Raw genomic sequence first — 23,228 nt, forward strand, 5'->3', positions numbered from 1 at the left:
AGTCCTCAGAACATTCAATGTAGCCCCTACCCTGATGAGCACCCAGAGCATCAACCCACAACAGGACATCTGGGTCCCAGTCCTGGCTGGGCATCCTTGAAACAGAGTTTGCCCTCTCTGGGCCCCAGCAGCCTCATCTACAGAAGAGGACGGTGGTTCCTGTCCAGCCTCAGGAACACCCCAAGGCCAGGACACCTCAGAGTGGGGTGCCCCCAAAGTTAGAAGCCTCCAGCAGCCCAGCCACCCCCATGAGGAAAGTATAAATCTTCATCCCAACTGCCCCCCATCCCCCCTCACAGGCCCCCACAACCGGGCTCCAGTCTATCTCCCAAGCCTCGCCCCCCACGCCCTCCACGCCCTCCACGCCACACTTGAACCTGCTGCTCCAGCCAGACAGCAGATGCGCCCGGCACCCTGACTCCCCACCTCCGCACACACTCTGCCCCCACTCACACCGCCCCCCACTCTCTGCCACAAGGGTTCCTTTGCTATTGTGCTGCCAGGGGCAATGCCGGGTGCACTTCCCACGGCAGGACGGGGTCCATGCTGGAGCCAGACTGACCCACTTCCAGTCCCTGGAAAGCCCAGGTTCTGGGTCACCGCCGGGCCATCAAAGTCGCCCAGAAGTCCATCTCTCCTCCATTTTTAAAACTCAGCTGCGTGGTCGCCTCCTCTGGTCCCCAGGCTGAGCTCGTGCTCCTGCAATGAGCTGCCACAGCCCAGTCCTCCCTCCATCACAGCACTTGTTACGCTGTCGGCCTTCATCACAGCTCTGCCCTCCTCTCCCCGCTGGAAACCAGGAGGGCAAGGCCCACTGGGGTGTTCCGCATCCTCCAACCCAGCCCAGGGCCTGGCACAGAGTGGCCCCTCCGAGGAGGGCAGCTTGAATGAATGTAGGAGTGATGGCTGAGTGGATGGATCTGTTCAACAAATGTTTAGTGAGGGCCTACAACATGCCAGGCACTGTTTTAAGCTCTAAGGATACATCAGTTAAAAAAAACACACAAAAGGGACTTCCCTGGAATCCCAGTGGTTAAGACTCCTAGCTTCCACTGCAGGGGGCAAGGGTTCCATCCCTGGTCCTGGAACTAGGATCCCACATACCACGCGGTACGGCCTAAAACACAGAAAGACACACACACACACACACACACACACACACACACACACACACACACACACCCCAAATCTCCTGCCCTTGCAAAGCACACATTCTAGGTAGGGGTAGGGAGAGACAGAGAAACAGCAAACATAATAAGTAAGTACATTTCCTCATTTGTTGGGTGGTAAGTGCTACGAACACAAAAAGTAGAACGGGCGAGGAGATGGGGAGGGCCAGGCTGGAGCCGGGGGTCAGGCTGGTATAAAATGGGGGCCAGGAAAGGCCACACCAGCAAGATGCATAGAGCAATTGTGTGCACAGCTGGGGGAAGAGCCCTCCAGGCAGAGGGAACAGCCAGGGCAAAGACGGGAGGGTAACGGGGCTGCCTGCAGGTGAATGTGAAACTCTGGCTTCAACTCACTCTGAGTGTTGTGGGCAGAAGAGAGACATGGTCCTGGGGAGAAAATGGACGGCGTGGGCCAGGGAGGGAGAATGAGGCCCGGTGGGAGGCCGCAGCCTGCAGGGCGGTCCTACAAGCACACCTGTGTGACCCTGGCACATGCGGATGCATCTCTGGAAAGGGTACCGGGCCTGTGGGCTGCATGGCCAGGAGGGTGACAGTGGCCACACGGTGGCTGCTTCCCGAGGGCAGCCCCTGCCTTCCCCTGGGACAGAAATGGGGAGCACTGAGGGGGCGCGCAGGAAAGATGCGGCCCCTGCCCGGTGCCCTCCCTGCCGAGGTTGCCCTGGCCAGACACTGGGATTCCTCCATGACGCTCCAGGGTGGGGACCAGGGCTTCTGCCCACCTGTCCTCTCCACCCTGCCTGGCCCGGCCCAGCCATCGCTCACCTGCCATCTGATAATGCACATGTGGCTGGTCCAGATGACATGGCAGTGGAGGGGGTCGTGGCTGGGTTCAGGAGACATCTTGAAGGTTGAGCCGAGGGGTGGGATGTGGATGCGGGCAGTAGAGAGGAACCCAGGCATCTCTGAGGTTGGGGGCCTGAGACTAGAGGCACGGAGCAGCCCTCAGTAAAGATGGGGGTCCGCGGGGATGGGTGGGGTCTGGGGTGCGTGGTGTACACCCATGTGAAGTCATTTCGTAAGATCTCAGGGTCCGGGGTTCAGGAGAGAGAAGTATGGCCTGGAGCGTTACGTGGGTGGCATCAGGGTAGAAATGGTCTCTAGGTGGCATTTAAAGCCAGGAGCTGGGGGAGATGGATGACAGGTGGGCAAGCTGATGGAGCTGCTTAACCTTTTCACCCCTTCTCGCCGGGGACCCCCCAGACCAGACCCTCCGCCCTAAGGAAAGCTGGGCAGCAGCGAGGCAGAGGGCCCTGGTGGCGGTAGGGGGCCAGGAAGAAGACGGGGGTGTGCTTCCTGACAGGCATCTCCCCTGGGTGTCCGGGGTGCTCTCTGCAGACAGGAACTCTCAGCCCACATTAGCGGGGCCGCTCTGCCAGGCCAGCTCAAGTAGAAAGAGCCGAACTCGCACCAGCCTCTGCCAGGGGCACAGCCCGCATCCCGGGGGAGGGGAGCCAGGCCCAGGGCAAGGGGCACTGAGGCTGTGCTTGGCCCGGGGGCTCCCCTCTCTCCCTGGTCTGGCCAGGTCAGCGCAGGGCGCTGAGCAGCCGGGAGAGGCCGTGTGCTGCGCCTGCCATGGCCAGTGCCAACTAATCAGGGGCACAGTGGGTACCGGGAGGCTGGGCCAGGCAGCATACGGCTGGGCTGCCGAGGACACAGCTACTGGCCCCAGGCCAGCCTGGGAGGGGCCTGTGGGCTGAAGAGGGCCCTCAGTGCCCACTCCTCCCCAGGCAAGGAGTCTGCAGCCCTGCACCCTCCACCTCAGGGGAGGCCTTGGTTTCCTCCCCGAGGCTGTCAGGGCTCACTCCCTAGAGGGTGGGCCTGGTCCTGTGCCACTGAAGGTCCCCCCCCCCGCACCCACTGGGGCCCCTGCTGCCCTTTTACTCATTCTTCAAACGTCCTGTGCCCCCTCCCGTCTGAAGCCTCCTCAAAGTACGTCGTTGGTGGCCCTTCCCCTCGGCCCTGATGCTTCCATTAGAGCACACGTCCCCCGGCCCAGAGCTCCTGGCTTGAGTGTCTGCCTACAGAGGCGGGGCTGCATCTGAGTCTCCTCTATGACCACACAGCTGACCCAAGGCCTGGCCCCATTGCCCCTTAGTGGATGCTACTTTGGATGAACGGATGATTGGATGAGTGGATGAATGAATGCACACACAGTGCCTCTCTCCCTTCATCTTGTGTCCTGTCCACGAAGCACTCCTTCCTGAGTTGTAGAATAGAACTTGCCCCGGGCGGAGGAGGTGGCGGTAGCGGGGGGGCCACCTTCACCCCACCCCCACCCCAAGCAACTCTCCTTTCACAGTCCTGGCTGCTCTTTACTGTTCGCAAGCCAGGTTCTCATCAGATGTTCTGGCCAGATGCTCTCCCGCCCACCCCCACCTCTTCTGAAAGGCGCAGCAGCCCTGGGGAAATTGGGCCCCTCCACTGCCTCTTCTCTCTTCTCTCCCCACCTTCCTCCTCCCCTCCCTTCCTTCCTTGGGGGCTGCCAGACCTTTCTTCCTCAGGGCAGCTGGGGGACCTTTGTGGGATCCAAGGACAGACAATCTGAAGTCCAAGGTCCTGCACCCCAAGTCCCATTAAACATACGTACAGAGTGGAAGTGCTGAGATTCTCATGCAAGCTCTGTTTCAAGGTCCCCCAGCCCCACTGCCAATAGATGCAGAGTATGAGACCCCCACGTGATCAACGTACGGTGTTTGCACCTTCACTGGGCACCTTCTAGGAGCAGATGTCATAAGGATGTTTTGCTGCCCCACAGCCTAGCGAGGAAGGGCTGGGATCCCATTTTATGGATGGAGAAACTGAGGCCCGAGAGGTGGAGCCACTGGCCAAGATCCCAGGCACAAACCCTGGTCTAACTGCTCTGGATGCAGCAGTCTGTAGCCTCAACACTGGGACCCTCCCTCTGTGAAAAGGGCAGGGATAGGGCAGTTCACAGGGCCCATGTTCTACACCTGGCACTGCAGATTAACCCACATCATGGTGCTGTGTGCCATCCCCCTTGTGCAGACAGGGGTCTGAAACAAAAGAAGAATCTTTCCCCAGGTCCTGCAGCTAATTAACACAGGACCAAGCTTTGAATGCTGGCAGGGTGACTCAGACACCATGCTCTGCACTAACCATTGCACCATCCTCCTTCCTGCCCTGACTCATCCCCCTCGGGCTGCTTGGGGCCTGGCACCACGAGAACTCTGCACCCTGACAGTGAAAGGCATTCGGAGGTCTGGGGCACACCAAACTTGGGGGTAGATGGGAAGAGAAGGGGCCTTGAGGGCATTACTTCAGCCCATGGGGCCTTTCTACTTTGACCTTGGATGTGGGCAGGGGTCCTTCCTGATGCCCTGCAGATGGAGCGGGTGGCTGAGATGGCTACACACTAAAAGGAAAGGAAGGAGGTTGTGAAAAGGAGCAAAAAGCTCTGGCCAGCTGTGTGGCCTTGGGCAGGTTACTCAACCTCTCTCTGACTCAGTTTCCCCATTTGTAAAGTGGGTATCACAATGGTACCAACATCCTAGGGCTGTTATGAAGGTGAAATGATACAGCCCATGTAAAGCATCTGATAAATTTTAGCCATTTATCATTATTAGGAAATCCCTAGAAGATGTAGAATGCTTACCTCCCACCTCCCCATGACATGCAGTCCTCTGCCCAGCCCCACTGTTCCCAGGACAGCTCCTGCTCTCCACCTTGGCACATGCAATTCCACTCTGTCTGCAGGGACCACCCTCCCCAGCCCTCTGTGTCCTTGTTGAGCATCTTCCAAAACTAGCCTCTGCAAAGAGGTCCTGACGCCCCCACCTTCCACCCCCAGTGCTCCCAGCACCTTCTTCATAATAGTAGCACCTGTTGGCCACTTACTGCATACAAGCCTCCGTGCTAAGCTCTCCACACACCTGAGGGCATTTCATCCTTACAAAACCATATGGAAACTGCTATTATTAACCCCATCTTATCGTTGGAGAAATAGAGGCCCAGCGTCCCACAACAGGCAGGTGAAAGAACTAGAACCGGGGCCTGTCAGCACAGAGTAAGTCTCCAGTCCTGCCTGCAGCTGGGGCCGGACAGGAGCCTCACCCACAGCACTGTCAGCTCTGCCTCCCTGTCCCTGGGCCCTGCCCAGCCCAGCGCCATCCCAGAGGCCCCTGCACAGAGGTGGCTTCTTGCTGACCCAGGGGTTGTTAGTTGGACTGGGCTCCAGGAAGGGGGCAGGGGCCCAGGCGAGGCTCAGCATCCCCAGCAGCTACCCCCGAGATCCCCAGGCCTCCCTGCCAACCCCCTCCACAGACTGGGCAGAGGTGTGCAGTGGCAGGGTGCAGATGTGGGCCAGCAGCTCAGACAGCCGGCTCAGGCTTTAGCAGTAACTGCCCTAGTTTCTTTCTGGAGAAAAAGGCACTTTTCATATTTAAATGGCTTGTCCAATGGGCTTTGGGAGGCACTGCAGCTGATTGAGGGGTGTATACCCTGGGTGAGGCCTGGAGTCTGCTGGTGCCAGGAGGGGGCACTTTCAGAGATAATCCAGCCCCATCTTGCCAAGGCCCAGAAAGGGATAGCAATTTGTGAAAGGTCACACAGCGAAGAACCAGAACCCAGCCTCCTGACTGGCAGTCTAGTGTTTCTTCCCTCCCTCCCTAACCTCCTCCCATGCACTACCTCCTGCCCTTTATCCACCAATGGTTCAGTGGCCAGGACAGACCTGGCAGGAGCAGGATGGAGGAACATATTTTTAACGAGGTTCTATAAAGAGCACCATGACTCTGAGGTGCCCCAACCATCCTGGACAAAGTCAGAACCACACATCTAATCAGTCCCTCCTCCTGCTTTGTGCAAATAGGGAAACTGAGGCCCAGAGACACCCAGGGGCTTCCCAGATCACACAGCAGGCTCCCTGCCAAGCTAAGAAGCAGAAATTACATTCCCTGACAACCCAACTGAGTCCTCCTCGTTGGTCGTGTTTTTAAACTACTTTTTAAACTACAGGCAGCCACCCCCCTCTCCACAGCTTTGCAATTAATAACCCATAATTTCACTTTGCCTAGTCCCAATTCTCTAGCCTGCCATCTAGTGGCCGAATTGAAAGCTACAGGCTATTGTTGAAAAGAAGGAGTCCCAGGGCAGAAGCGGCTCTAAAGATAAATAAATGGGAGGACCTGGAACGTCCATGGAAACATCTAAGAAAAAAGAAGGCAACCAACCAAACTTCTCAAAGAGACACTTCTAAGACTCTGTGCCCGCCCCCATGCCACTCATTCCCCAGTGACCCTGGCCAGAACTCCTGGCACCTGGGAAGGACGCTGCCCCTTCTGTAAATGAGGGTCTGGATCAGAGGACCTGCTCCAACAGCCTGAGGCTCCTGTTAATCAAGCTGTTCATGAAGATGGATTTATCTTAAGGTCCCTTTCCAGGGGGGCGCATCGGTTATATTTTGGATCCTGGAGCGTTGTGCTTCCAGGTTCTGAGAAAGCAACATTCGAGATTCATTTGTCAGCTGAGAGTCGGAATCAGCTCAGAGTGGAAACAGAACTGCCCACCTCAGGCCACCCTGGGCCTCCCAGCGAAGCCTATTAGAAGGAAAGAGGCCCCTAAGGAAAGACCTGAACTCCTCTCTGGGCCCTTGGGGCTACCCAGCCTCCAAAATCGGAACCTCCGGGAGCTCAGGGCCCAACCCCACCCTTCTCCAGAGAAGTGAACGGACTGGCTCTGGGGACCTGGAAGTGACCCCTACAGCCAGGAGCTGCAAATGAGCTCCTCACGCAGGCAGCGAGAGAGGCGGAAAGCGCAGGGAGAGGCACATGGGCCCACAGGCCGCGCACGCGCACGCGCACGCGCACACATATCCATACAGAGCATGGCCTCTCATAGATCCAGAGACCCTCACACCCACACGCGCACACACACATGCACAGGTGTACAGAAACCCACCCAGAGAGAAAGGCCCATACCCTGCGTGTCTATCCTGTCTGCCCCCCACCCAGACCATCTCTTCTGAAATGTCCTGTCACATTGCTGCTCCCATGCCTGTCAGATCCCGAGACTTGACGGGGGATGCAGAATGCAGGATCGTGTACAAACGCCCCTGTGTGACCCCGAAACATGCACCTGCATCTCTGGAAAGGGTACCGGGCCTGTGGGCTGCATGGCTAGGAGCGTGACAGTGGCCACACGGTGGCTGCTTCCTGAGGGCAACCCCTGCCTTCCCCTGGAACAGAAATGGGGAGCACTGAGGGGGCGCCCAGGAAAGATGTGGCCCCTGCCCAGTGCCTTCCCTTGCTGAGGTTGCCCGGGCCAGACGCTGGGCTTCCTCCGTGACTCTCCAGGATGGGGACCAGGGCTTCTGCCCACCTGTCCTCTCCACCCTGCCTGGCCCGGCCACGGCTCACCCATAGTGCCAGAGCAATCCTCTGTGTGCACTCCTTCACTTCTGCCAGGCGTTTCTAAAACACTCCCTTGCCAGGTCAATCCCCACGCTCCGCTGGGTCTCAGCTGACTCCACCTCAGACCCCCAGTGCCCCCCCACTCTGCCCCTCCCTGCACCCCCATAAGCTCCACATGCCCGGCACCCCTCCGTCTGAGCACTGACTGCACAGAACAGCTACTCGATAAACTTGGCCAGCGGGTCCACTTCACACCTATTCACTGAGTGCTTTCCACACACCAGGCATAGTTCTGGGCGCTGAGGGAACAAAGTCTGCCTTGTGATCAGTTTCCCAGTAGGATGTGGCGCCTGAGAGAGAGGAACATGCATCCCTGGGCAAGGTGTGCTGGTTAGAAACAGGCTCCAGTTTAGTCCCTCCCACTAACCTGCTGTGTGACCTTGGGCTGGTCATGGCCCTCTCTGGGTCTCATTCTCCACATTTGTTAAAAGGGGTAAAGATGGTTTTGAACAAGTTAATCTTTAAGGAGACTTCTAGACTTGGCGGCAAGTGGGAAGGACAGAGACAGTCTGCCACCTAGGATGGCCTCTCTGGATGTCCCTTCCCTGCCCCTGAGGGAGTCTCCCCAGAACAGTGGGAGGGGCAAAGGTGATATAGCTGAACGGCCCCTCCCCCCTCTCCCACAGCTTTGGTTCTGACCGCTCACCCCCAGCCCCACCCCCATCTCTCAACCCCTCCCTCAGGACCTTCACAGCAACTCTCAGGGGCCCCTGGAGTTTCCCATCACGTCAAGGCTCATGTGTGGGGAGGTGACCTTGTATGTGCAACCTTGAGACCCCAGCACTCCAGGACCCCCTATGTAATTCACCCAATCTGTGCCAACCTGCCCTCCCAGGTCACCTTGCTCCACAAATATCCCAGAGCACAGCCTCCACTGCCCAGCCAGGCCTGTCCGGGCTGACCAACACGCTCTGCAAGCCCAGAGCCAGGCTGGCCCCGCAGGCACTCACAGCGGACGGCTGCAGAGAGGTGGGCAGGGAGAGTGGCAGGAACCCCCTAGGCCCCAAGCCTGGGTATTGGCAGAGTGGGGTCAGTGGTGACTGTGGAGGAGGACGAGGTGCCAGGAGCCCTCTCACCTTCTGCAGATTGGGAAACTGAGGCTCAGGCAGGGAAGAGAAGCAAGGGGTCAGACAGAGCCAGGGAAAGAGCTGGGCTTAGGACAGACATAACTCTGCTCAGATTCCTGCCTTGCCCCTGAATTGCTGTGTGACCTTATGCAAGCCACTTAACCTCTCTGAGCCTCACATAGGTTGCTCAGAGGGTTAAGTCAGCCAGCGGCATGTCAAGAGCCTGGCACACAGGAGCTGAGTAGATGCTCGTAAAAGTTCCTGACCTTCCCCATCAGGCCTGAAGCCCCTGCAGGCAGGGCCCTCCCGCTCTCCTTCCCTAGATCCCCATCCCATTCCAGACACAGGGCAGTGGAAAGAGTCAGGAGAACTCCTGGGCAAGTAACCTCAAGTCTCCAAGTCTCAGTTTTTTCATCTCAGTTTTTTGTGAGACTAACCCACCTCCCGCCAGGGGGACTGTAAGGCTCCGAAGAAATCACAGAGATGAAAAGCTTTGAAAGCTGTATGATTCTGGGCAGGTGTCAGGGTTTTTTGTTATCAGATAATCTCTCTCAATACTAGGTGGGCGGACAGATGGACGGGCAGCCGGTCAGATGGGGGAGTGGGTGGATGGACCTGTGGGGGATGAACCTATGGAGGGGGTCAGTGGGTGGGTCGGGAGCTCGAGCTCCAAGTCAGCACAAGTGGGGGGTCTGGGAGCCCCTCCCCAGTGGAATGCTGCACGACGCCCTCCCTCAAACCAAGCAGCTTCTTTTCACACACCTGCCACCTTGACAGCCCCCCCACAAGGAACCTTGTCCCCAAAAAGCCAGTACTTGCTGCAGTCTGAGTCCTTTTGGGACCCAGAGGCGCCAGGGCCACCTTCCAGCATCTTCAGGCCCAAATAGTGCCCCTTGAACCCCTGGCAGCAGGATCCACATCTGTCCAGTCACTGAAGGATCCCGTGCCCAGCACAGGCCTGGCATGGGGAGATGCCAGTCAGTCTCTGCTGAGTGAGTGAGTGCCCTGGGGCAGGGCAGGGGGCACCAACTCACTGGGCACACGGTTGATGGCTTTGAGGGGCCTCAGGACACGCACGGTGCGGATGGCCGACAGGTTGATGTTCTGGAGGTCCAGGGAGTACTCAACCATCCTGCGAAGAGAGGGGAGAAGGGTGAGGCCCAGAGCACGGGGACAGCACGGCCACGCCTGCCTGGACGGGCTAAGAAAAGTGGCCAGAAACCCGGCTAAGCCCCAGTCAGCCCTCTGGCCTTGGGCCTGTCTCCTTCTCTGTAAGCAGCGCAGGTGACATCCACCTCGTGGACTGCCCTGAGGGTCCTGGTAGATGCGGCCAGGGGCAGAGGGAATGGAGGGGCAGAGACCCTGGGGCCCCACCGCATGCCCAGCACTGTGCCAGGTGGCTCCTGCCCCCGCTTCCAGGGCAGCCTCCGAAACAGGGAGAATTTGCCCCATTCCTCAGAGGGGAGAACGGAGGAACCTCCGAGAGGCCCCCAGGCTGAGCCCAGACGGTGAGTGGACATCACAGTCACAGCAGCAGCAGCGTCTGTGAAGATTTTGCTGAGGGCAGAGGCCGGAGTGGAGCCCCAGTCTCTCGGTCTCCGCAAGTCCCCAGGGGCCCCCGAAGCCAGGGTTAGACGCCCAGATTTATGAAGAGATGAGGCTGTAAGAGAGGTGACATCACGTGTCCCAGGTCACCCAGCAAACGGGTAGAGGCTCAAGCCAGGAGTCACACCAGTTCTGCCCCGCCCCACCGCCCATACCCACCCAAGCCTGGGTATTGGCAGAGTGGGGTCAGTGGTGACTGTGGAGGAGGACGAGGTGCCAGGAGCCCTCTCACCTTCTGCAGATTGGGAAACTGAGGCTCAGGCAGGGAAGAGAAGCAAGGGGTCAGACAGAGCCAGGGAAAGAGCTGGGCTTAGGACAGACATAACTCTGCTCAGATTCCTGCCTTGCCCCTGAATTGCTGTGTGACCTTATGCAAGCCACTTAACCTCTCTGAGCCTCACATAGGTTGCTCAGAGGGTTAAGTCAGCCAGCGGCATGTCAAGAGCCTGGCACACAGGAGCTGAGTAGATGCTCGTAAAAGTTCCTGACCTTCCCCATCAGGCCTGAAGCCCCTGCAGGCAGGGCCCTCCCGCTCTCCTTCCCTAGATCCCCATCCCATTCCAGACACAGGGCAGTGGAAAGAGTCAGGAGAACTCCTGGGCAAGTAACCTCAAGTCTCCAAGTCTCAGTTTTTTCATCTCAGTTTTTTGTGAGACTAACCCACCTCCCGCCAGGGGGACTGTAAGGCTCCGAAGAAATCACAGAGATGAAAAGCTTTGAAAGCTGTATGATTCTGGGCAGGTGTCAGGGTTTTTTGTTATCAGATAATCTCTCTCAATACTAGGTGGGCGGACAGATGGACGGGCAGCCGGTCAGATGGGGGAGTGGGTGGATGGACCTGTGGGGGATGAACCTATGGAGGGGGTCAGTGGGTGGGTCGGGAGCTCGAGCTCCAAGTCAGCACAAGTGGGGGGTCTGGGAGCCCCTCCCCAGTGGAATGCTGCACGACGCCCTCCCTCAAACCAAGCAGCTTCTTTTCACACACCTGCCACCTTGACAGCCCCCCCACAAGGAACCTTGTCCCCAAAAAGCCAGTACTTGCTGCAGTCTGAGTCCTTTTGGGACCCAGAGGCGCCAGGGCCACCTTCCAGCATCTTCAGGCCCAAATAGTGCCCCTTGAACCCCTGGCAGCAGGATCCACATCTGTCCAGTCACTGAAGGATCCCGTGCCCAGCACAGGCCTGGCATGGGGAGATGCCAGTCAGTCTCTGCTGAGTGAGTGAGTGCCCTGGGGCAGGGCAGGGGGCACCAACTCACTGGGCACACGGTTGATGGCTTTGAGGGGCCTCAGGACACGCACGGTGCGGATGGCCGACAGGTTGATGTTCTGGAGGTCCAGGGAGTACTCAACCATCCTGCGAAGAGAGGGGAGAAGGGTGAGGCCCAGAGCACGGGGACAGCACGGCCACGCCTGCCTGGACGGGCTAAGAAAAGTGGCCAGAAACCCGGCTAAGCCCCAGTCAGCCCTCTGGCCTTGGGCCTGTCTCCTTCTCTGTAAGCAGCGCAGGTGACATCCACCTCGTGGACTGCCCTGAGGGTCCTGGTAGATGCGGCCAGGGGCAGAGGGAATGGAGGGGCAGAGACCCTGGGGCCCCACCGCATGCCCAGCACTGTGCCAGGTGGCTCCTGCCCCCGCTTCCAGGGCAGCCTCCGAAACAGGGAGAATTTGCCCCATTCCTCAGAGGGGAGAACGGAGGAACCTCCGAGAGGCCCCCAGGCTGAGCCCAGACGGTGAGTGGACATCACAGTCACAGCAGCAGCAGCGTCTGTGAAGATTTTGCTGAGGGCAGAGGCCGGAGTGGAGCCCCAGTCTCTCGGTCTCCGCAAGTCCCCAGGGGCCCCCGAAGCCAGGGTTAGACGCCCAGATTTATGAAGAGATGAGGCTGTAAGAGAGGTGACATCACGTGTCCCAGGTCACCCAGCAAACGGGTAGAGGCTCAAGCCAGGAGTCACACCAGTTCTGCCCCGCCCCACCGCCCATACCCATCCCCCACCCCCCAACTCCCAGCTCCACTGCCGGCTCAGTGAGGCCAGGCGCAGACTCTACCTGGTCTGCAGGAATAACCCCTCTCTCCTGGGCACGCAAGGCGGCCGGCTCCAGCCTCGCGGGCCCACTCCCAGCCTTTCTCCCACTGTCCCTTCTGCCTGCAACGCCTCCATCATCCCTGTCCATTGAAACCTTCCTCGGGTTCTGTGCAGATGCCCCTGGAGTCCTGGAAGTTTCTCCACACCTGTGTCCATGATGAACCAGGCCAGTCGAGGTGCTGACTCAGACTGGCCCCTACCCTCAGGCGTCCGCACTCAGGCAGCGGAGAGACCGAAAAGCAAAGACGGCACTGGAGCCCTCACCACTGCCTTAGCTCTCATCCCCGGGGCCTCACCAAACAGGTCCCCCTCCCCTTCCAGTCTGCCTCCTCCACGAGGCCTCCCCAGATCTCCAGGGGTGGCAGATCTCCGGCGTCCCCTCTGTAGTTTCCTGCACGTCCGTCAGACACTTCCTGCTCAGTTGCTACCTGCTCCCCGTTTCCCCCTCTGAAAGACAGGTCCCAGGGGCCTGCAGCCCCAGCCTGACCCCAGACATCCCAGTTACCGGACCTGAGCCCCCACCCTGGGACTCCGGCACTGCCACCAGCTCCACCTGTCACCGCCATCAGTGGGAAGTGAAGGCTTTTCCTACACACCATGCAAACCTGTCCAATTGTGTGGAGCCATTGCCCCCTCCTGCTGCTTGAAGAGTAATTGAGTGAAAGCTCCGTTTCCCTGAAATGCCTCCATCCATCCCCCAGCTTTCTGGGGCACAGGCTCCGGCTCCCATGCTTGTGTGCTCTCTCTCTCTCTCCTTTTTCTCACACACACACACACACACACACACACAAATGCAACAGGGTCAAACACCTGCACACAACCACTGGTGCACACACACATACACACTCACTCCTTGGACCCCCTCATCCACACTCACTCCTACCAGGGCCCAAATTCAGATGAAGGGACATGACAAAAAATGTGACAGAGACCTAAGAACTGGAGGCAGAGACCAGGGGTCCCGAGGAGGGGTCTGGGGGTGGGGTCGGGGGGGGCAGCAGCCAGGCAGAGAGGGTGAGAGCTGAGGCGCCCAGGGGCAGTGGGTGATCTGGGAAGGGGGCCTGAAGGTGTGGTGCGCCGTAAGGATTCCACGCGTGGTGAGCCACACTGTCATGTTCGTATTTGGTAGAAAGAGCTCTCCAGGCAGCCAGGGAGATGTGTGTGATGGAGGCACTGCGGGGGCAGCACACACGGGCACACAAACAGGCTCTCACACTGGTGCGCACATGCGCATGTGTGCACGCACACACACACCAGGCCTGGGAGAGCCACCCCATGGCAGGCAGCCCCTCCCCCAGGCCCCAGCCTCTCAAACACAGACCCTCTTCCTTCTCTGCCTTGTTCTCTCCCTCCTGCCAGTGGGCTCGCTTTATGCTTTGCTGGGTGTGCTGGAGGTGGGAGATTCCAGCCCACACCAGACTGAACCCACCCAGGTACTGCATCCCAGGAGCCCCTGGGCACACCTGCCGAGATCCATCAAATGCCAGCCCAGGATTTCTTCCCATCCCGTGAAGTCTCATCACAGAAATAAATAGATGCCTCACAGACGATGGGTAGACAGAAAAGCGAATGGTTTTTGAGGGCCTCTTGTGTGTGTTACCTGAGTTAACCTGCTCAAGCCCCCTCTACATTTCTCAGATCCCACCTCATCCCTCTCTCTGCTGTCCTGGACCAGGCCGGGCCCACGGCTACAAGCCACACCAGGGCCTGCCTGCTGCAGGAGCCCTCAGGACAATCCTGCCTGGTCCCTGACTCTCCCGCCGCACTCAGCCACACAGGCTCTGTGCCCCTCCATCCCCCTTCAAGGAACCCATAGCCCACCGTCTGGGACTACTGGTTCTTAATTAAGTTGGGGGCACCCACCATGGCCCCTGCCCCAGGATAGGCTGGGAGGCAAGAATGGGAAACTACAGATGCGCTGTGTATTCAGGCCCCGTGGTGGGGATTCAGGTTCACCTTCCTTTCTCTAAAATAAGTGGGGCGGGGGGCCGGCCTCTGGGTCCTGAGTGAGATACAACTTATGGCTGGGTGTCACCGAGGCCCACAGTTGCCCAGAGTTAGTAAGCTTTAGGGTCTGAACGCCTCCTAGATCTGACTCTTGTCCCCATCTCTGAAGGGGACTAAGCAGCCACAGCCTGGCAGACCCAGAGCGACACAGTGACCCAGTCCCTTCCCTTCACCTCTGACCTGATCCTCTACTACTAAGAATTAATCAGGTGCAGCCCTCAGGGTCCCCACTGCAAAGCCCTCAAGAGAAATTTCTGGGAGAATTTAGTGTCAAGATCTTAGCTCTGAGCTTCCTGGCAGTTGAGGCAAAAAGAGAAATGCGATGAGTCACTAAGTTCTTAGCAGCATGAACGATCTTGGCTTTGGGGAGTTTTGTTTGTTTGTTTGTTTTTTGGCTGCACCACGCGGCTGGCAGGATCTCAGTTCCTAAACGTTTCTCCCAGGTCTTAACTCTCTCTTCTATATTTCATGAACCTATCTGGGTGGCAGGGGAGGGTGTCCTGCTGCAGCTGCATCTCCCATCTGGGGGAGCGAGACCAGCTGTAAATGCTTTCAGTGATAAAGAGCAAATAGCAGGTGCACAGTGAGGAATCCAGTAGTTCTCGTTCCCTGAGGGGAAGAGGATAGAAAGCTGGACATTGGACAAGGCCGGGGAGAGAGGGGCTGAACGAGTAGCCAGGAGGTAGGAACTGCGGGTTTAAGTCTCTGCCCTGGGATCACGCTGTCCTGACGGTGACGGTGCACCGACAAGCCCAACGCGGGACAGTCGCTGACAGCTCCAGCACCCAGCCCTCTCTGCTGACAGCTGCAGCAGCCCCCTGCTTCCTCTCCACACGGCCCATCCTCCGTTAGTCCAAACCTCCTAAAACTCGAATCTAAGGACTTCCTTGGTGGCGCACTGGTTAAGAATCTGCCTGCCAATCCAGGGGACACAGATTCGAGCCCTGGTCCTGGAAGATCCCACGTGCCGCGGAGCAACTAAGCCTGTGCATCACAACTACTGAGCCCAAGCTCTAGAGCCTGCGAGCCACAACTACTGAAGCCCACGTGCTCTAGAGCCCGTGCTCCACAAGAGAAGCCACCACAATGAGAAGCCCACGCACCGCAATGAAGAGTAGCCCCCGCTCGCCACAACTAGAGAAAGCCCGCGTGCAGCAATGGAGACCCAACGGAGCCAAAAAAACCAGTCGAATCTAGCTGTGTCACTCCTGGCCTTAAACCCTCAATGGCTCCCCATTGCCCTTCAAGGCCCTGCAGTCTGGCCTCGGCCCCCTCCCCCCACCCCTTGCCCCTACTCCATGCACCTCAGGCACCAGGCAAGGCCCGCCGAGCTCAGCAAACACGCGATTCTCTGCTCCCTTCGCTTTGCGCGTTGCCTTTTCTCCTCGCTCTCATCCTTCAAGACGTCCTCCTCCATGAAGCCCTGCTCACGCCCTCCCTGCACGCCAGGCTGAATTCAACCCTCTCTGCTCTGGCTCCTTCCACACTCTGTTCACACCTCCTGCCTAGTTTGGGTTCCCCCAAAGCAGACTCAGCCAAGGGCTTGGGAGCAGCAGCTTATTTGGGGGGTGATCTCAGGAGGCACAGAGAGACAGCAGCAGAGAGGGAAAAGCCAGCGAGGGGCTGGTCATGGGCAGGTTACCCCGCAACCGGGCTACAGTCCCAGCAGGGGCCCCGATGGGCTGTGTGCCTCAGACGTGGACCAGTGAGGGCGGGGCTGCAGCATTATCCATTGCCTGACCGGCTGGATGCTGGATGCTGACCAGCACCTCTCTCCTCAGACGCACCCCGCTCCAGCCCCGCCATGCAGAGCTGGCGCCCGGGGGATCCACGCAGCATGAAGAACGCCTGTGACAGAAGCAGCCACCTCCCCCCTCCTTCCCCCTCCTCCCCGCTGGATGAAAGCTAAGGGAGCATCCCCCACCTCCAAAACAAAAAAGAGGGGGAAGAGGGCCGCTCTGTGGGTGAATAACCACCTGGCTGACCTCCCGTAGGCCCCAAGTAAGACATCACTTGCAGGAGTGAGAAATTAATCCCTAATTACACAGTTACTTTATGGTGCAGCTTCAGTGCTAAAAGTCTAAAAACAAAATCAACAAAAACCCCCACTGCCTCCTGCCAGCTCCCAAGTGCCTAATTAGGTAAGTAATTTTGCTTTAAAGAGAGCACTTTCGTCCTGACATCACCCCAGGAGGAGGCTGACTGCACCCAGCTCCCGGGTGGCATGTCATCTGGAGAGAGGGGCTCAGATGTGGCCGTGCTGAGGTGGGGACCGTGCCAGGGTGGGCAGGCAGGGCAGACATCCGCTCTCCAGGGCCCTCCCCATGGATTCCTCCTGAGGGGCCACCCTGCCCCACTGCCAGCTCCCCTGGCTCCCGGAACAGGCCCGGAGACCCAGGCCTGGTCAATCAGTGGACAACCATTCCCCGGACACCACGACTGGCTCAGGATGGGCCATGAGGGGCAGCCAGTCCTTGAGCTGGGACAGCAGGGAAGAGGTGTTCTTCCTGGCTAAGCCACCGCCAGGAAACCCAGAGGCACTGATGGCCATCTTGCCTCCGTGGTGGCCCGAGAGTTTTGCCAACACAAAGGAAGGCTGAGGCCAGAACTGGAGAGAAGCAGGATCCTGACCATACGGTTCGAGCACTCCCTCCAGCTGCACCCGAATCCAAGAGCTGCCCTCTATTCTTCCCAGGCACGTGAGCCAGGACCTGCCCTTTGGGCCTTGGGCGTCATTTGAGTTGGGTTTCTGTCACTGGCAACTCAGAGTCCTGCTGATTCAGAGGGGTTTCTGGAGCACTCACCATGTGCCAACCACTTCACACCCCTTCCCACGGTGGGATGACGGCGCCCAACGCAGATGAGGAAGCTGAGGCTCAGAGCCCAGGTCACCCAGCTGAGTACTGGGGGACCCAAGAGCTCTGCATGACCCCTCCCCACCTCATCAGTCATCAGGCCAGGCGTGAGCACCTCCCACAGCTGGCCAGGTGGCCAGTAAGTACCAGTAAACTGGATTAGCAGCATGTGGAGTACAGCCAACATCCATGGGGGCAGCGTTGCCCCATGGTTAGAACATGGAGCCTGGCTTCCAATCCCAGCTCTGCTGCTAGCGCACCATGTGACCCTGGGCAAGTCACTAAGTTGACCTCATGGGGGTGTGGGGAGGGTGAAATGCGTTCACATATGGGTTCAGTGCCTAGGACAGGGCCTGGCACAAGAAAGAGCCAGCTATTATTATATCACAGCCTCATTTGCTGCTTCGGTTCACACTGGCCTACGAATCACATGATGCCTCCTTAAACCCTTCCCTGGATCCCACCTCCTGCCGGGGAAAGCCCAGGCAATAAGGGCCTCCGGAAGTTCTCTGACCATGACCCCAGCACTGCCCACCGTTTGTCCTGCAGTCCAGGGACACCCACTACCTCAGTTTCCCAGAGTGCACCATGCTGTTTCCAGCCGACACGCCTTTGCACTTGCCAGTCCCTCTACCTGGAGTGCCCTTCCCGGCAGTCTAGATCCCACCCCCAGGCAGAACGGAAGTCTCCTGCTCTGTGGCCCACTGTGCCTCTACTAGGGCAGCTCTGGCCCTGAGGGGTGCTGTTGTTGCCCCTGTTCCTCAGGGGCTAGCTCAGAGTCCTAGCCGAGTCCCCAGCCCCCCGTCCAGGGCCTGGCTTGGAGGCGGCTCCCTTGCCAGCTTGTCAAACAAATAACTTGAGGGACAAAATCAGGAAAAAAAAAAAAAAAGAAGCTTGGAGCTGACAAGAAGCACCATAAAATGACTGAGGCTTAACATATTTCCAGGAAATACCCCTCCCAGGAGATGATTCTTGTGTGCTGCTGACAAAAATAGGGTGTTTCCTCAATCTTTACAAGGGACCCACAGGGGCTTTCTTAAAATGTGACGTAAGATGTAGCTAATGGAAAGGAGGCTGAGATGCTGCAAATGGCAGATCATCTGTCAGGAGGCAGTTCTGTGATGACTCAGGCTTGTGTTGGTTGATAACTAGACCACCAGCCTATGCTACTGTGCTGGTAGCCAGCACATAGTAGGTGTTCAGTGGAGGGAGAGAGGCAGGAAATAATGGAAAGAGAGAATTAGGGAGTGATAACATTACCCCTTGACTTTGGCCAGCGTGTTATGATTTATGGGTCATTTTTACCCATATATCCTCACACAAATCCTATGAGACCAGAAGAACAGGGTTTCTTTAGCCCGCTGGACAAAGAAACTGATGCACTGAAACCAACTCAGGCCAAGTTCAGAGTAAAGGGGGAACTGGGGGCCACAAAAGAATTTGGGGACCTCAGCAGTAGGAGACCCTGGACCTTCTCTCAACAAGGCTCCACTCAGGTGACAGCACTCCAGTGACTTTATCTCTGGGTAGAATTGCCAGATACATACAGGATGCCCAGTTAAGTCTGAACTTCAGGCAAACAACAATCTATAATTTTTTAGCATACGTCCCAAATATGCCTCCCACAAAATCCAGCTCCCTTACTCCAGGGCAGTCTTGGCTCCACGGTAGTTGGGCGCAGCTGCTGGAAACCACAGCTTGAGGGAAAGGTCTCTCTTCCGAGACTCACCCCACATCCTTCTGAGAGCTGGTGAGGCTGCCCAAGTCCTCCAGGGGAGATCAACTAGAATATTTTGGCCTCTGTAAAGGTAAAACCCTTCATACTGTGAGTGAGCATGGGCTCTGGGGACGGTTGTACCTGAGCACATCCCAGATCTGGTCCATACGGGCTGTGTGACCTGAGGCAGGCTGCTAATCTCTCTGAGCCTCCATTTCCCCATCTGGGAAGTGAGGTTAACAACCCCAAGTTCTCTGGACTGTGGGGATGTAAGAGAGCCCAGCCCAGTCAGGAAACTTTAGTTCTGGTAACCCACCTAAGCAGCAGTGGTTTGTGCCTACCTAGAGCACCCTTCTCTGCTTGTAGGGTAACAGCCCTGGGATTTTCCAAGCCCACCCTCCCCACTCTTAGGCCACGTGGTATGAGAGATGTCGACCCCACACCCAGCGCCAGGGGATGGGTCTTGACCTAGGTCTGGCCAATCAGAGTGCTGCCGCATTTAGGCTACAGTGATTGGTTCAGGGATGAGCACATGCCAATCCAAGCCAAGGAGGCTCTGTTCCGCCCTCGTTGGAGTGGCTGAGAAAGCAAAGGTGTCTTTCTGTTGAACCAGAGGGAGGAGGCTGGGCACTCAGGGCTGCCCGCCACCATCCCCTCACTGAGAGGAAAGCTGCCAGGGATGGAGGTCAACACAGAGGAATGAGAAGAGCTGTGGGACGGGAGGGCACGCTGCCTGGTGGCATCTTTCAGGATTCTGGATTAAGCGTGTCCTGAAGTGAGAGACCCCTCGACTTTCAGTAAAGGAGATGATAAACTCCCTTAAACAAGGTTCGGCAGGCTCCTGTCCATATAACTGAGCGAATTCTGAATGATATATGATTGACTGGTGTCTGGCTTGTCAACCTGTAGCCTGAGAATCTCTGGTGATTTACCCCCTACCCCGCCCCCCATGACATCTAGCATCCTGTTTCCATGGAAACGGACCAGAGCAGTGATCATCACTCTCTCCCTCCCTCCCACTTTTCTTCATATGCAAATGAAAAATCATCCACACCAGGATTCTCCCTGGAACCTTCCCAGGTCCACACCCACCCAAGGGCCATTTCGGCTACAAGAAAATGACCCCAGATCCCCCAGCTCTGCAGTGACCGCACACAAAGATACAAAACAAACATGTCATGGAGCCTCTCCGCCACGCTGGCTCAGGGCCAGGCTCCAGGGACTCCAGGTCGATGGCTCAGCCTCAGCCCTGCCCCACAGCATGCAGGCCTTGGAGCAGACAGACCTGTAGAGCCCAGGATAAAGCAGGGTGTAAAGTCAGCAGCAGAGCCAGGAGGATGCCCTGCTGACACGTGGAGTGCTTCCCTAACCCAGAAATCATGCACACAGAGCCACGTAGGAGGGAGGCCGGCAGCAAAGGCTTCTGGAAACAGCCCAGTGGTGACTCTCTGATGCTGGTAACCACAGCAGGTCTGCTGGCGGGCATGGGCCTCTGTGGAGCTTACACAGGTTGGTAATTCTCAACAGATCATGTGCACCCACAGTCAGCCCAGGTAGTGCTCCCAAGGCTCCAACCAGGACTCAGAGACATGGTAGGGCCACAGCTTTGGCCAAGAGCAGACGAAGAAACTCAGGCCCTAGGAGAGGCATGTGGCAGACTCGGAGAGCTGCCCACCCAATACGCATTCTCTCGTCTTCCAATCTTGCCTGGCCCCAGGGAATGATTCTTGGTTGATTTACCCAAATTCAATGATGTTTTCTATTTTCCTAGCTTCCCTTGCAGCTAAGGATGGCCATGAGATCCAGTTCTGGCCAAGCATGCTGGGACAGGGGAAGGATCTAGAAAAGAAAATGTTGTTTTCCAGATCCAAGTAGACAGGTGCGGCTGGCGTAGCCCTGTCTCCCTTCACCCTTTCTGTCTTCAGTGCAGACACGATGCCCACAGCTTCAACAGCCACCTTGTGACCATGAGAGGAAGAACTGGAAAATCACAAGGACATCAGCCCCCACATCACAGAGCCATCACTGGTAACCACTGACCTCAGAACATCATGTTATGTCAGACAAAACACCCCAGGATTTGCACAAGTCACTGTTGGTCATATGTTCTGTTACTTGCAGCCAAATGTATCCCTGACAAATACACCCAGCAAGTTACACAGAACCAGGATTTGGTCCCAGTCCATGGAGCCAAGCTGCCTGGATTCAACTCCTGACTCTGCCCCTTGCCAGTCCATGACCTCGGGCAGGCCACTCCCTGTCCCTGTGCCTAATCTGTGAAATGGAACTGACCACAGTCCCTCCCTCGCAGAGCTAGTCTGAAGATTAAGCCAGATAATGCACAGAATCGGGCCCAAGGTGAGTACTCAGCAAACAGTAGATGCTCTTATTTTTATCACCTGGATAATGCCTAAGAGGATTCAATTCCCTTTGCTTTTTAAAGTCCCACTGATGGGGCACTTTGGACAATAGGAACTCTCAGCAAGCAACCACAGAGGGGACATGTCTGCCTGATCTTCCTAGAAAGCTCTAGTCCAGAGATAAGGAACAATTCTTACTGACATTTTGTTTCCCGAGAGCCTGGAAGAGTCAGGCTGGAGAAGCCGTTCCCCACTCACTCTCGGGAGGAGCTGTCTCCGGGGCGGGATAGATCCTGGTCCAGCCTCTCCCTCTCCCTCCCTGGCCAAGGTGCAGAGTTCCAGACATTACTGCTATTTGTGTTAATATTATTAACGATGATAGAGAGTCTTACAAGGAGTCCCCACTGTTCCATTGACACAGCACATCTGCTTGTCATGAGCATGAATTCAGATCCTGGACACAGATCAGAGATGGAGCCCTCCCCATGCCTCTCCCCATTCCTGCGGCTTCCAGAACTGGGAATCATGCTCTCCACTTGAAGCACTCCCAATGAGGTGCTCTGTGAGGGTCAAATGAACTAGGCCCACCTGCATCAGGGCCACCTGGGCATTTGCATATAATGCAGATCCCTAGGCCCTCCGTACCTGCTGGGTCTAGATCCCTTGGGTGAGGCCCAAGAATCTATATTTTAACACGTGCCCCAGTAATCCTGTCACTCTCTGAATTTTGAGGAGCACTAAGAAGGGATACAAGGCTGCACGTATGTTTCAGGATTGGGGAGGTTGCACATCCCTCAGCTGCTCCATTTTCTACACCGAGGTCCTTTCCAGGATACCATCATAGTCAGAAGCTTTCAAGGGACATCAGACTCAAGGTCACTACTGTTCCCTGCACTCTTTCAAGGCGGGGCCCACACCAGCCATGCCCTTGGCCAGGGCTCTGGCTCAGCCTCATTCTGGAAAGGTCCCTACAGCCCAGTCCTAGAGCCCTGGCTCAACCCCACCGTAGACACCAGTCATCAGAATTCTTGGGGAAGGTTTTAACAGAGGCACCCAGGCCCCTCCCCACAGACGTAAATGGCCATTTCATGTTGTTGGTTAGGGGAGGCGGTAGTATTACCAGCTTGATGCAGCAAGGGAGATACACAGATAAAGAAAACCTCAAGTTCAACAAGAACGTCATTGAATATTTCACGGCCTCCTCATGGACTATAAGGCAGAAAAGCGTAGCTTAAACAAGACAGTGAGGTAGGTTCACCTATTACCCATGGATTAGTGGGGCTTTGTCACACACTGGAAGAGAGTCTCTAGTGAGGTGCCACAGAGCTCACTGTCCTGGGCTGATCAAGCACAGGAAATAAATGTAATGAGTGACTGAATCAAGACTCCAAGATATCACTATAAGATGAAATTAAGAACAATAAATGCAAAGTTTGGTATTTGTGGTTTTAAAAAAAAGATCAACTGTGTTTAGTTCCAGGGTGAGAGAGACCTGCCTTGGAAAGTGAACACGACCCAGGGGTGGTAGGTAGCACAGCCCCTCACAGGTCACCATGATCCCACATGACGCTGGGGCAAGGGCAGTCCCCTCTCTCCCCCCATAAGTCATCATTGGAAAGTTGGGGTCCTGCTCCCCAGCCAGGGACCAAGACAGCCTGAAGTATGTCCAGCAGGTGAGGCCACCCACCTGTCCTTTGACAAATGATGGGAGATGCTGGGGAGACTCAGGGAGGATATGAGCTGCCTTCCACTTTGTGAAGGCTGTCATGAGTCTGTCGAGGAGGCACCTGCCCCCATCTCTGGCTTCATCTCTCAGCACCCATCCATGCCCCAGATCCCTGGGCTCTGACAGACACCCTCTCCCACCCCCTGCCTGGTCAGCTCTTTCACACACCCCTCCCCCCCCCCCCCGCC

At 57.0% G+C, this 23,228-nt stretch overlaps 1 protein-coding gene across 1 annotated transcript in view; it reads right to left on the reverse strand.

Moving 5' to 3' along the window:
* Positions 1–23,228, reverse strand: part of CACNA1I (calcium voltage-gated channel subunit alpha1 I) — a 108,347-nt gene that overhangs the window by 58,194 nt on the left and 26,925 nt on the right. The window contains 1 exon segment of the mRNA XM_007454105.1: positions 11,548–11,645. Coding sequence (XP_007454167.1) covers positions 11,548–11,645 — 98 coding nt within the window.

The sequence above is a fragment of the Lipotes vexillifer genome, unplaced genomic scaffold, assembly GCF_000442215.2.
Source record: "Lipotes vexillifer unplaced genomic scaffold, Lipotes_vexillifer_v1.1 scaffold382, whole genome shotgun sequence".
NCBI classification, from domain to species: Eukaryota; Metazoa; Chordata; class Mammalia; order Artiodactyla; family Lipotidae; genus Lipotes; species Lipotes vexillifer.